This window comes from Doryrhamphus excisus, chromosome 16 (genome assembly GCF_030265055.1).
Source record: "Doryrhamphus excisus isolate RoL2022-K1 chromosome 16, RoL_Dexc_1.0, whole genome shotgun sequence".
Classification (NCBI taxonomy): domain Eukaryota; kingdom Metazoa; phylum Chordata; class Actinopteri; order Syngnathiformes; family Syngnathidae; genus Doryrhamphus; species Doryrhamphus excisus.
In genome coordinates, this window is record NC_080481.1 from 16,272,501 (window position 1) to 16,286,564 (window position 14,064).

The window sequence follows — 14,064 nt, forward strand, 5'->3', positions numbered from 1 at the left end:
TCGGACATGCGAGGGTTTTCTCCGGGTACTCCGGTTTCCTCCCACATTCCAAAAAAAAAACATGCTAGGTTAATTAGCGACTCCAAATTGTCCATAGGTATGAATGTGAGTGTGAATGGTTGTTTGTCTATATGTGCCCTGTGATTGGCTGGCTAATGTCTACTATATTAGCTGGTAGGAGAGTAACAGCGACTATAGGGGTGTTATTTTATGGCTAGAGGGCTCTGATACAAGGTCGTAAACAGGTTTTTTATACTGTAATGATAAAAATATGGTTGCATGGTGGTGGAGTGGTTATGCGCAGGCCTCACAGCTAGGAGACCCGGGTTCAATTCCACCTTCGGTCATCTCTGTGTGGAGTTTGCATGTTCTCCCCGTGCATGCGTGGGTTTTCTCCGGGTACTCCGGTTTCCTCCCACATTCCAAAAACATGCTAGGTTAATTAGCGACTCCAAATTGTCCATAGGTATGAATGTGAGTGTGAATGGTTGTTTGTCTATATGTGCCCTGTGATTGGCTGGCCACCAGTCCAAGGTGTACTGGGATAGTGAAGGAAGAGATTGTTATTTGTGTTGTCCTGAGCTGACCCACATGGTTACGCAACACACGTTTTGTAAAATGAGGATGATTTACCTGAACGGTTTATCAATTAAGTGGTGGTTTCAGCTCAGGCCACAGGGTGGAATGAAGGAAGAGATTGTTATTTGTGTTGTCCTGAGCTGACCCACATGGCTATGCAATGCATGTTTTGTACTTGTTTTTTACACTCATATACTTGTTTTTGCCCGCTTCTATATAACTTGCTTCGCACACTTTTTGACTTTTCACACTAATATAACCTGTTTTTAACTTGTTCCGGCAACGGGATAAATATTATTCCCATATCCTGATAACGAACTAGAATGTTGTGAGAAACGAACTAGAATGTTGTGAGAAACGAACTAGAATGTTGTGAGACATTGAGGTGCCTGAGGCAGAGGACGGAGGTGACGACTCCTCTCCTGCGGAGACAGGCTGGCCACCTGTTTTCGCACGGGCGAGTCTATAAAGCATTTGTTTTCTCAATCCCGGTTAGAGTCTGCTGTGAACTGTGCACGAGTGTCCAGCTTTCGGTTTCCAGATTACTCTACCGGGGTGTTTTGGCTCTCCGCCCTCTGTCAACGGTAAGGTATGCTATTCTGGATCTGAACTGTGTTGTTTGGAGTGTTATGTGGGGGCATGGGGGTGACAGCTTGTGTCTAGCATAATAACTCATGATGGGAAATGTTGTGAACTGCTGTGTGTTTTATCATTAAATATCATTAATATACATACAGTCGTTGTTTGTGATCATTTCTCTGCTGCGATCTCTCCGAACCTGTAACAAGCTATTTCATAAAACAGATAGGCTCCAGCACCCACACGACCAAAATGAATGAATGAATAAAAATTGGGTCCCCATGACCATGTGGGTCCCAGGTTGAGACCACTTGAGAACCCCTGGTCTACAACAACAAGAACTGAAACAGGTCATCAAAACAAACCCCCCCCCCTTGCATGAAAGTTGCGCTACTGGAAGACAAGAAGAAATGTAAAAAGCTAGTAACAACTTTGTGCTAAGCTACAGTCGTGATTTCGATACCTAAACATGAGGTTCACTGCGAGTTAGCGGCGGTTTAGCTAACGCTATCCAACAACAGGACCCCACTCTGAACCCACCACGGCCCATTAAGGTCACTTCAAATCAAAGTATCAAAGTGCTTTTCAGTATTTGCCGTAGTATTGCCTCTCGCCCAAAGACAGCTGGGGTAGGCTCCAGCATTGAATGAATGAATGGGTTGTGGAGGCTAAATCTGCATTCTTCTTCTTCTATTGACCAAAACGCTCAGATTCCGCAACCTCCTTGCCTGATCACGCCTACTCTGTTGTGATTGGTCACAACAATATCCTTGAGGTAGGTCTTTAGCTCCCCCGAAAAATGACTCCTTCCTTGGGGAGTCCATAGAAAGACATGCAAAAAAAACAAAACTAACCAACAAACTGCTAATTGCAATAACATGGACTTCCTAAAACGATGAAAAGATGTGATGAAGTTATCGTTCCCATGCAACATAAATATGAAAAGTTGCATATGTAAGGTGGGGCCCCTTTAATAACCAGATACTATAAAGGTGGTCTTTGGGTTACGTTTCGTGGTTACCAACTCCTGTAAATTCATTAAAAACGTCAATTTAAAACATGCTACATGCTACAAGTATGGATAAACAAGGTGGGTGTTTTAAATATTTTAAATATGGAATATTAAAGAAATTCTATTTAAAAATGTTTAATATTATAAAAACAAATAAAACAACATTGTTGGAAAAACGGAAAAAAGTTATTTTTACGAGAATGAAGTCAAAATACATCAAAATATTTACAACAAAAACATTTACTAGAAGAAAAATTAAATAGCTGAAAAATAAAATAAACAACAGAAATAAAAAACAGCTGTAATTGTGCAAAAATAAATCCTAAATATTAATACAAAAAAGTCACATTCTAATAATAATAATTTTTAGAGAATTAACTGGTAATATTATTAGAAAAAAACAATATATTTTTAGTAGTATAGAGTGGACATATTCAAGAAAAAATCTGCCATTATTTTATAAAAAAGAAATAAAAAATAAAAAAGAAATAAATAAAAATAAAAATAAAAATAAAAATAAAAATAAAAATAAAAATAAAAATAAAAATAAAAATAAAAATAAAAATAAAAATAAAAATAAAAATAAAAATAAAAATAAAAATAAAAATAAAAATAAAAATAAAAATAAAAATAAAAATAAAAATAAAAATAAAAATAAAAATAAAAAATTAAATTAATTAAAAACAAAATTAAATAAAATTAAAATAAAACCAAACAAAATAAAATAAATAAAATAAATCCCTGCCTCTCGCTCGTAGACAGCTGGGATAGGCTCCAGCACCCCCGCGACCCTCGTGAGGAAAAGCGGTAGAAAATGAATGAATGAATGAAAATAAAATAAATAAAATAAATAAAATAAATAAAATAAATAAAATAAATAAAATAAATAAAATAAATAAAATAAATAAAATAAACTTGCAATTTTTTTTAAATTACTATTATTATTATTATTATTATTATTATTATATTTCCTTGAAATATATAGAACTTCTTTATAACCCAAGGACCACCTGTATTATTGATACTGATACTAATAAGAGGGTCAGCTGACCCGGCAGGAAACAGAAAATGTTCCTGTGCACAAGGCATCACTTGAACATGCAGCATAGCTAACGCAAGACAGCGACACGTGTCCAGAATTGCATGATCCGCTCCCTCCTTGTGGGGGGGGTATTAAACGTAAATTTAAAAAAAAACACGATTGGGTCGTTCGCAGCCGCTCAGCTGCAACGGAGTCTCGCCAGAATAAAAGCCACGCTGAGGAAGATCCACACCACCAGAAGGTTGGGGCTGAGGGCCAGCAGGGGCAGAGAGTACAGGAGGCTGGGGTCCATGCGGAAGTCCCGAACCGGCAGTAAACCACTCAGGTTCTTCTGGATCACCCCCTCCCTCGTCCCAATGCTAAAAGTGGGGCGGGCGGGGGGCATGAATTATGAGCCGGGGTGACAGAAGTAATGGCAAATTAAAGCCAAAGCGTATAGGAATAAAAAAAAAGAACAAAACACGACAACATCACAAAGTATCCAGCAAAAACGAGTGCAATGATGCGGGAAACAGGAAGCAGGAAAAGGAGAGAGAGGGAAAGAGACAAAAGAAGGAAAAATTGAGACCTCTTTTTCCCAAAGCAAGCCAAAATTCCAGAATGTTCTCCATGTTCATTCCACTGACAAAGGCAGGAGCACTTGATTCGGATCTAAAATGACCCCCCCAACCCCCACACAACGCCCCCCCACATCACCCCACCCGTCCGCCCGCGGGGTTCTCGTGAAACGTTCCCTATTTCATGTACAGATGTTAAAAAAATCCTCATGGAACAACACATGGAATGATACAGCACTCTATAAGAAGCAATTAATTCTGTAAAATTAATTAATTTAAGAAAAAAAATATATATATATACTAAAACTATAACTATAATGATGAAAATGGTAATATTAATGATAATTATAATAATGTGATAATAATAACAATAATAATGGTAATAATGGGCTTGTGATCAGATAGTTGAAAAAAGTCACATACTAATAATAATAATTTTTAGAGAATTAACTGGTAATATTATGAGAAAAAACAATATAATTTTTGTAGTATAGAGTGGACATATTCAAGAAAAAATCTGCCATTATTTTATAAAAAATAAAAATAAAAATAAAAATAAAAATAAAAATAAAAATAAAAATAAAAATAAAAATAAAAATAAAAATAAAAATAAAAATAAAAATAAAAATAAAAATAAAAATAAAAATAAAAATAAAAAAATAAATTAATTAATTAAATAAATAAAAAATAAAAAACATAAAATAAAAAAAATGTTGAATACAAATGTAAATAATGGAAAATTATATTTTGATTGATGTAAGAAATGCACTGTAATATTTCATATATTTGCCCAAATTCATTAAAAAAAAAATTTGTGGTTTGAATCAACATCGACAACGACAACGGATCAAGACCGGGGTCCTACCTTCGCATACAGTCCAGGGCCTGCGTGAAGACCTGAGGCGCCATTCCGTGCTCGTGCTGCAGGATCAGGCACTGCTCCAGTGTCACCGACATGGCCGTGCGGTCCTTGGCGCTTTTGCAGCTGGTGAAACGAACCCCATTAAGTCGGCGACAGATCTGAGATCAGGATTAGAAAACATCTCAGTCTGACAATTGAATGGAATGATCCAGAACAGGGGTCTCAAACTCAATTTACTTGGGAGCCACTGGAGCTCGGGTCTGGGTGAGACTGGGCCGCATCAGGTTTTCCAAAAAAAAAAAAAAAAAAATGCAACTCGCAAACTAGAGCGCTAGCGACCTAAACGGTAGCCTCCAAGTTATTTCCTTTCAACTTAAATAGCCAAAAACGTACCACTTCCACACGGATAGGGAGGATAACTATTAACAGTTATTTAACCTTTAACATGAACATTAATCAAACGTAATAATTTTTTCTGGGTACATGATACCATACAGCATCCATATCAAACTTGCGCGGGGGGGGGGGGGGGGGGGGGCACTAACATTAAACTTTCATATCAAGGCGGGGGCCTCAAACTAGTGTCCTGCGGGCCACATTTGGCCCGCGGGCCGCGTGTTTGAGACCCCTGATTTAACACACACACACACACGCACTATTTTACGCTCATAAAAAACAGTCCGCATTGAAACAATTAAATGTTGAAATACTTAGAAAGCAACTAGCGGGCCGGATTCAAACACTTGCTGGGCCGCATGTGGCCCCCGGGCCGAAGTTTGCCCACCCCTGCTCTAAATGCTTCTCAAATGCCACTACTATGTGTGTAGTGCCCTTTTGTCAAGGGCAGCGGCATCCAAAGTGCGGCATTGGGGCCATTTGTGGCCCGCAGCTGTATTTTTGTTGTTCTGAAGCACATTAAAAAAATGTAATTTAACAAGAAAATTAAAAAATTTTTTTTTTAGCAATCTAACAAGAAAATGTCATAATTATACAAGAATCACATAGTAATATGAGAAAAAAATGTGAAATAGTAAAAAAAATATGTTGAATAGATTGAAAACAAAAACATTGATATATATTTATTAGGGGCCGAATGTGGCCCCCGGGCCGAAGTTTGCCCACCCCTGCCAGCTGTATTTTTGTTGTTCTGAAGCACATTAAAAAAATGTAATTTAACAAGAAAATTAAAAAAAACATTTTTTTTGCAATCTAACAAGAAAATTTTTAAAAATAACAGGAAAATTGGAAAAATGTGTAGCAATCTAACAAAAAAATTCATAATTATACAAGAATCACATAGTAATATGAGAAAAAAGGTGAAATAGTAAAAAAATATGTTTAATAGGTTGAAAACAAAAATATTGATATATATTTATTAGGGTGGGCGGCACGGCGGTCGAGTGGTTAGCGTGCAGACCTCACAGCTAGGAGACTAGCGCCGCACTAACATTAAACTTTCATATCAAGGCGGGGGCCTCAAACTAGTATCCTGCGTGCCACATTTGGCCCGTGGGCCACATGTTTGAGACCCCTGATTTAACACACATACACTATTTTACGCTTATAAAAAACAGTCCGCATTGAATTATTTGCCGAATTTTTTTCTGTAAAATTGTTGGGTGAAATAGTACAAAAAATAAACAAAAATATTGATATATATTTATAAGGGTGGGTGGCACGGCGGTCGAGTGGTTAGCGCGCAGACCTCACAGCTAGGAGACTAGCGCCGCACTAACATTAAACTTTCATATCAAGACCTCACAGCTAGGAGACCAGGGCCTCAAACTAGTGTCCTGCGTGCCACGTTTGGCCCGCGGGCCGCATGTTTGAGACCCCTGCTCCAGAAAATCTAGTTCACCAGAAACATCACCTCGGCTGCTTGCCACAGGATGTCCACATTCTTGTTTTTCCTCGACTCCACGTTCTTCCCCAAAAACCGGAGCAGCTCCGGAAGGCAAGTCTGAGACCGAGACCTCGGGAGGCCTGAAGGTCGCAAGGAAAGGTAACTAGGACATGTTATTGGTGTCAATGTTTATATTTCTCAGTTCTTACAGTCTTCAGGTAGCACTTCCTTAAACTGTTCATAGTAGGAATTAAGCCTGGTCAAACTCTCCATGTTGATGGTCTCCTGAAGGGACGTGTCTCCAAACCTGAAACCCACATAGAAACCTTCTGTAGTCCAAAACCAACATGCAAATGTAAACAAAGCTTCAGGTCCACTTACTTCTCTGCCAGCGTCTGCTGCTCGTTGATACCGACGTTGAAATGCACCGGCTGGACCCTGAGTAGCATTCCGCTCTGGATCTCCCGCGGCAACGCATCAAACATGGTTCCCGGCAAAGGGATGCGGACGTTGAAGCCGTCGCGGTTGCCGGTGATGATCGGCAACATGTCGACGGCAGAGCCGCCCAGAGCCTGTGTGACCTTCAAGGTGACAACACAATGCTGGGATGGACGGCATCGATCATGCGCTCCTGAGTTTGAAGACCAGTTGGAAAATATGGCAGAATTTACATTTTGCAAAATACTAAAATGCTTCTGGAACAAAAGTAGTGAATTTATTCTGGTTAAGGTCACTAATAAATAAGCGAGAAGTGCAGATTGGTATAGTTTCCAAGACAAGAGTATTGCATCAAAATAGGAAATGTATGCAAAATAAGGCAAAAGCAGCTTTATCAGAATGTACAGCGTGTCTACAGTTCTACCTGAAAGCCTGTCTGCACATTTGAATATGAGTAATATGAGTAATATTCAAATGGACAAAATGCATGCATGTAGAGAAATTTCATGACCGGTAGCAGAAATTGACAGATCATTATAAGCAGCTGGTGGCAAACCTCCTGAAGTCCTATACAATACAATAGTTCTGTTCAGATATTGAATAAAGTGAACTTTGTTGTTTGAACGGATACTTTAGCTTGATTTTTATAAGATATTTCTTGTTTATTTCTTGACACATAAAAAAGTTCAACTGAAATATTTTAAAAATCTAAATATAATTTTTATGTAAAAATGCTTAAATCTATTGTATAAACATATTATAAATATAATAATAATAATTATTATTATTATAATTACATATAATTATTGCAACTTTTATATTATATTATTATATAATAATAATTATATAATAATAATTATTATTTAATATAATAACATATAATATAAATATAATAAAAATATCATTGTCATATATTATAATATTATTACATAATATATTATTATATAATTATTATATTGATTGTATTATCATATTATATTATATAATTATTATATATAATAACAATAATAATAATAAATACATAAATATAAATATTACATAAATATCATATTATTACATAAATATTTTACAATACAAATAATTTTAATAATAATATTTGGAAAAAATTAATCATATTTTTAATGACCTCTCATGGCCCACCTGCAGTACCATCACGACCCACTAGGGGGCCGCAGCCCACACTTTGGGAATCCTATTTATAAATATAAACATATTATAAATATAATAATAATTATTATTATTATAATTATTATATAATTATTGAAACTTTTATATTATATTATATAACCATAATAATATTAATAATCATATAATAATAAAATAATAACATTTATTATTATATAATATATAATATAATTATAATAACATTATTATAATTATAGTTGATAATATATTGTATTACATAATATATTATTATATAATTATTATTATAATATAATATATATAATAACAATACTACTACTACTACTACTAATAATAATAATAATAATTATTATTATTGTAACAGGTCAATAACACTCAATAGGTTATTACATAAATATTTTACAATACAAATAATTTTTATAATAATATTTGGAAAAATTAATCATCTTTTTAATGACCTCTCATGGCCCACCTGGAGTACCACCACGGCCCACCAGGGGGCCGCGGTCCACACTTTGGGAATCACTGTTCTAGACGATGAAGCCACCTACATCACCTGGACCCACTAGCCTTCCATTTGCCAATACAACTGCAATTTTCAACTGGTCTTGGATCAGGAGTATACGTATATAGTACCACCCATCATCCTACCTTAAAGGTGACATTACGCAGGTCCATGACCCCAACGCTCATGTCCTCCAACATGGCCACCTCCTCTCCTAAAAACACACACGCCAAACACAGAGTTGACACGAGGGGTGTCCGATATTTGCATAAAAATGAGATATAATAACCTTGTTACAAAGTAAACTTCCTACTATCTACGCACAATACCTATGCCAAAAAAACACCCATGTATTCCATCCGCAAGGCATGCTGGGTAGCTTGTGGTATATTTTCTCCCAATATTTTGCATTCACATTTTTGCTTGATTGTTAACGTAGTCTTGATATCCAATGTTTTAATGTTTATACTTCATAGTATAGTATTGTTGTTGCAGTTGGACTACCCAGCATGCCTTGCGGGCATTTGGAAATAACATTATTATTATTAAATCACCCCCTTAGATTTATGTGATGCGTGAACTTGTTGTGGAACCCCACTGAGCCGAGGGAACATCGTGTACCGTAGGTGCTGAGGAGGGACTCAAACTGAGCCAGTAGGCCAATAGTGTACAACTGTCGAAGGAATCCGTCGTCACGGAGACAGTTCCTCAGTTTGATAATGAATCCGCAGATGAGAGCAGTGAGCTGCAACACAGGCACAAGATTGTTACGTTTTCCCGCCGCTCCGTGCTGCAAATACGCGTCGTCATGTGACTGACGGACTGACTGACCGCCTGGCAGAAGACGACATCACGGCGGTACTGCAGAGAAACGTCCATCGCGATAGTGGGAGCGCTGTCCTGCATGAGAAGAAAGACCATGGACTTTTTGGCTTGGTCGCTCATCATGGCGACGCAGTCGGTGAGCGTGGTGAGGAGAGGGTACAACGCCTCGCTCCACTCGCCTGGGGAACACAAGCGTAGCGACGTCATCCCGACGACCGCCAATTGTCAAGTGAGCTCAGAAGGAACAAAGAGGAGGCGGACATGATAGTAAGCAGACGGTCGTGCTTGCAGCAGCGCTTACCTGGGTATGCCTCCTCGACATTAGGGCTCCCGTCCAGAAGAAGGGATGAGGAGCAGCATGCGTGACTAGCGGGCGCTGGAAGCCACAGAGATGCACACAGATATAAATGTGGACCAGAGACCAGTACATTATTTTAAAAGTGTCGCTTTTTAATCCAAGTGGGGGGCTAAAGTGTTTTGTTTTTTTTTATTGGCCCATGGCATCGTCTAAAAAAATAAAATAAAAATAAACACAATAAGGATGTAGAAAAAGTTATACTGGTACAAGAATAAACAATATTCTGGGAATAAAATATTGTTCCCAATATTCTGGGAATAATATTTTAATATTATTTTTTTCATTATTTTATATTCATATAATATAAAAATAATATAAAATAATCATAATAAAATATTATTATTATTAAATATTATTCCTAATATTCTGGGAATAATATTTTAATATTGTTTTAAATTATTGTATATTATATTAATAGAATATAAAATATTTAATATAATATAACATAATAATATTTTATTATTATTATTTAAATTATTATTAATATTATTAAATATTATTCCCAATATTCTGGGAATAATATTTTAATATTATTTTTTATTATTTTATATTGATATAATATAAAATATTTAATGTAATATAAAATAATAATATTTTAATATTGTTCTTTTATATTATTTTTTATTATTATTAAATATTATTCCCAATATTCTGGGAATAATATTTTAATATTTTTTTATTATTTTATATTAATATAATATAATGTAAAATAATATAAAATAATAATAAAAATATTATTATTTTAAATTATTTTTATTATTATTAAATATTATTCCTAATATTCTGGGAATAATATTTTAATATTGTTTTTTATTATTGTATATTATATTAATATAATATAAAATATTGAATATAATATAAAATAATAATATTTTATTATTATTATTTTAAATTATTATTATTATTATTATTATTATTATTATTATTATTATTATTAAATTTTATTCCCAATATTCTTTTTATTATTTCATATTATAATATAAAATATTTAATGTAATATAAAATAATAATAATTTAATATTGTTCTTTTATATTACTTTTATTACTATTAAGTATTATTCCCAATATTCTGGGAATAATATTTTAATATAATTCTTTTTTATTATTTTATATTATATTAATATAATATAAAATAATAATATTTTATTGTTATTATTTTATATTATTTTTATTATTATTAAATATTATTCCCAATATTCTGGGAATAATACTTTAATGAATAAATAATGAGTACAATGCATTAATAAAATGTTAGAAAAAAAGATATACATTTCCGAGGAGAATAAAGTTTAAATATGATCATATATAATATTTATACAGGGCTTAAAGTAAAAAAAAAATCTGGCCCAGTCTCACCCAGACCCGAGCTCCAGTGGCCACCAAGTAAATTGAGTTTAAGACCCCTGTGTTAAATATATATTCTTTCCCCCCAGACAATTTTGTTAACTCAAAACCCCTAATTTAGAGGACACATATGCAACAATGGCAGAGTAAGTATATTATTATAATATCATATGTAATCCACCTACAGTTGTCTTGTTTAGAGCTCGGAAGGCATGCAGATGAGAGAGCAGGCAAAGAGGATGATGATGGGGGAGGTGATGCTGATGATGATGATGATAATGGTGGAAATTCCCGCAATGAACTTCCCGGGTTGATCCAAAAAGCTCTGCGTTTTCCATCACCTTTGCAAAGCCCAACGGGCCCAAATTAGAAGCGTCATGTGATTTTTTTGCGTGTGTGTACATGCGTTACCCTTCTTATGGCCGCCGCCATGTGGGTCCGCGTGGACTCGGTCTTGGCCGCCATCGCCGAGATTCTTCTCCTTCTGCAGCAGCTTGTCCACACGCTGGATGATGCACTCCAGAGATTTGTCCACGTTCAGCCATACTTTCTCCTAATGGGAGACACCACAGCACACGTTTATCACCCACACCAAATCCACAGGGATACGTACAGTTACATAAATATCCTATGGGAAATAGATGAGAAGAAAAATGGCGACATGAGTCACATGTATATGCAGTATGCATTTTGTTACTTGTGGCTGAGAAGTCTACCGGAAAATGAGTCGTTTGGGTCCAATTTTTTATTATTTTTTTTTAAAGCCGTCAACCATGTTGTACACAATTGGCTCTAATTTTGTTGCACAGCGCAAGGTGGCGCAGGATGGTTCGGGGGTAGGGGGTTCGGGTGGGTCGAAGTGACCCATTCCACAACTAATAATTAACAACAACTAAAAACAAGGCCGCCTGCCTTGTTTTTTTATTTTTTATTTTGTATTTCGTATTTTTCATTTTTCACTTTATATTTTATATTTTGTATTTTTTATTTTTCACTTTGTATTTTGTATTTTTCATTTTTCACTTTGTATTTTATATTTTTTATTTCGTATTTTCCATTTTTCACTTTATATGTTATATTTTTTGTTTTTATTTTGTATTTTTCATTTTTCACTTTATATTTTATATTTTTTATTTTGTATTTTGTATTTTTCATTTTTCACTTTGTATTTTGTATTTTTCATTTTTCACTTTGTATTTTATATTTTTTATTTCGGATTTTTCATTTTTCACTTTATATTTTTAATTTTTAATTTTTAATTTTTAATTTTTAATTTTTAATTTTTAATTTTTAATTTTTAATTTTTAATTTTTAATTTTTAATTTTTAATTCATATTTCATATTTCATATTTCATATTTCATATTTTATATTTTTCATTTTTTAGAGAGACCATTGAAAGGACAGCAGGCTGCACGGTGGTCGAGTGGTTAACGGGCAGACCTCACAGCTAGGAGACCAGGGTTCAATTCCACCCTCTGCCATCTCTGCGTGGAGTTTGCATGTTCTCCCCGTGCATGCGTGGGTTTTCTCCGGGTACTCCGGTTTCCTCCCACATTCCAAAAACATGCTAGGTTAATTAGCGATTGTCCATAGGTATGAATGTGAGTGTGAATGGTTGTTTGTCTATATGTGCCCTGTGATTGGCTGGCCACCAGTCCAGGGTGTACCCCGCCTTTCGCCCGAAGACAGCTGGGATAGGCTCCAGCACCCCCGCGACCTTCGTGAGGATAAGCGCTAGAAAATTAATGAATGAATGAACCTTCTAAATGTGTTTTTTTAACATTATTAGAGCTCTCTAGACATGAATTAGCACCCCTATAGTCACTCATACACTCCTATAATTCATTATTTATGACATTACACAACTCTTTTGCTGGAGACCCGAGTTCAATTCCACCCTCGGCCATAAAAAAAAAAAAAATTAAATTAAAAATAAAAAATTAAAATAAAAAAATTAAAATAAAAAAAATGTAAAAAAAATAAATAAAAAAAAATAAAAAATAAAAAAATAAAAAAATAAAAAAAATAAAAAATATAAATAAATAAAAAATATTTAAAAAAATAAAAAATAAAAAATATTAAAAAAATAAAAAATAAAAAATAAAAAATAAAAAATAAAATAAAAAATAAAAAATAAAAAATAAAAAATAAAAAATAAAAAATAAAAAATAAAAAATAAAAAATAAAAAATAAAAAATAAAAAATAAAAAATAAAAAATAAAAAATAAAAAATAATACGAGTCTGATCCGTGTCACATACCCACTCCTTCTCATGCCAGTCCACAAGCAGTGATGATCGACTATTGTTGCCACTCCATTTTGCGAGAAGCGTGTCCTGGTCATTGCGGAGAACAACTTGCTCCGAATCAGCGGAGGGAGACGATTTGGAAGCGATGTACTCGGGCCGTGCCGCGTTCAGGGCCTGAATGGCAGACGCCAGCAGCTCGCAGTCACACACCGTCACCAGCTGTCGAGTCTTAGCGGGGCAGGTGGTGGTGAGATATGATGTGCGGTCATGTTATCATTCGGTCAAGATGGCTGCTAGAGATACATGGTGGCGATCTAGTACCTTATCAGCCAGTGTGGCAAGTGTCCTTTCAATCCCGCTGGCAGAGCGGTCCTTTGCGGCTCTGGAAAGTCTCTCCGCATAATAATTGACCTGCGTCTTCAGTGTGTTGATGTGGGAGATGATCTCTTTGGCTCGGACCACATCCTGAGGTATGAAGACGATAGACTGCGAGCTGGAGAGGGTGCTGCTGCAGAGGGGAGACATTTGGCATGAGTAGCTTGTTTGCGGGGGACGATGTCAAACCTCGTAGTGCCTCTATGGACTATTTCAAAAGTGCATTTGCATGCGCATGCCTCTTTAACCAAAACAATCAGGACGACGTAACGTTTAAAAACAGAGACAATCAAACAAGCCTCACTTTAACGTTAGATTTTTATCAGCACCTTAACTCATTCAATCCCAGCCAT

The 14,064-nt window shown here is 35.0% G+C and overlaps 1 protein-coding gene across 7 annotated transcripts in view; it reads right to left on the reverse strand.

Annotated features, from left to right (window-relative positions):
- The window catches only part of LOC131104194 (inositol polyphosphate-4-phosphatase type I A-like), a 51,775-nt gene that overhangs the window by 11,863 nt on the left and 25,848 nt on the right, over positions 1 to 14,064 (reverse strand). For 2 of the 7 annotated variants that reach the window (XM_058051121.1, XM_058051120.1), the window contains 13 exons: positions 13,658 to 13,844; positions 13,349 to 13,564; positions 11,499 to 11,640; positions 11,273 to 11,428; positions 9,687 to 9,761; positions 9,392 to 9,564; positions 9,182 to 9,305; positions 8,707 to 8,774; positions 6,856 to 7,055; positions 6,684 to 6,781; positions 6,502 to 6,614; positions 4,635 to 4,789; positions 1 to 3,571 (listed from right to left, as the gene is read on the reverse strand). The exon at positions 1 to 3,571 is cut by the window's left edge and continues 845 nt beyond it. In XM_058051121.1, coding sequence (XP_057907104.1) covers positions 3,391 to 3,571; positions 4,635 to 4,789; positions 6,502 to 6,614; positions 6,684 to 6,781; positions 6,856 to 7,055; positions 8,707 to 8,774; positions 9,182 to 9,305; positions 9,392 to 9,564; positions 9,687 to 9,761; positions 11,273 to 11,428; positions 11,499 to 11,640; positions 13,349 to 13,564; positions 13,658 to 13,844 — 1,888 coding nt within the window. In that variant the 3' untranslated portion in view covers positions 1 to 3,390. The remainder of the gene's footprint in view (positions 3,572 to 4,634; positions 4,790 to 6,501; positions 6,615 to 6,683; positions 6,782 to 6,855; positions 7,056 to 8,706; positions 8,775 to 9,181; positions 9,306 to 9,391; positions 9,565 to 9,686; positions 9,762 to 11,272; positions 11,429 to 11,498; positions 11,641 to 13,348; positions 13,565 to 13,657; positions 13,845 to 14,064) is intronic. The other 5 variants (XM_058051125.1, XM_058051123.1, XM_058051122.1 and 2 more) reach the window with 4 other exon arrangements.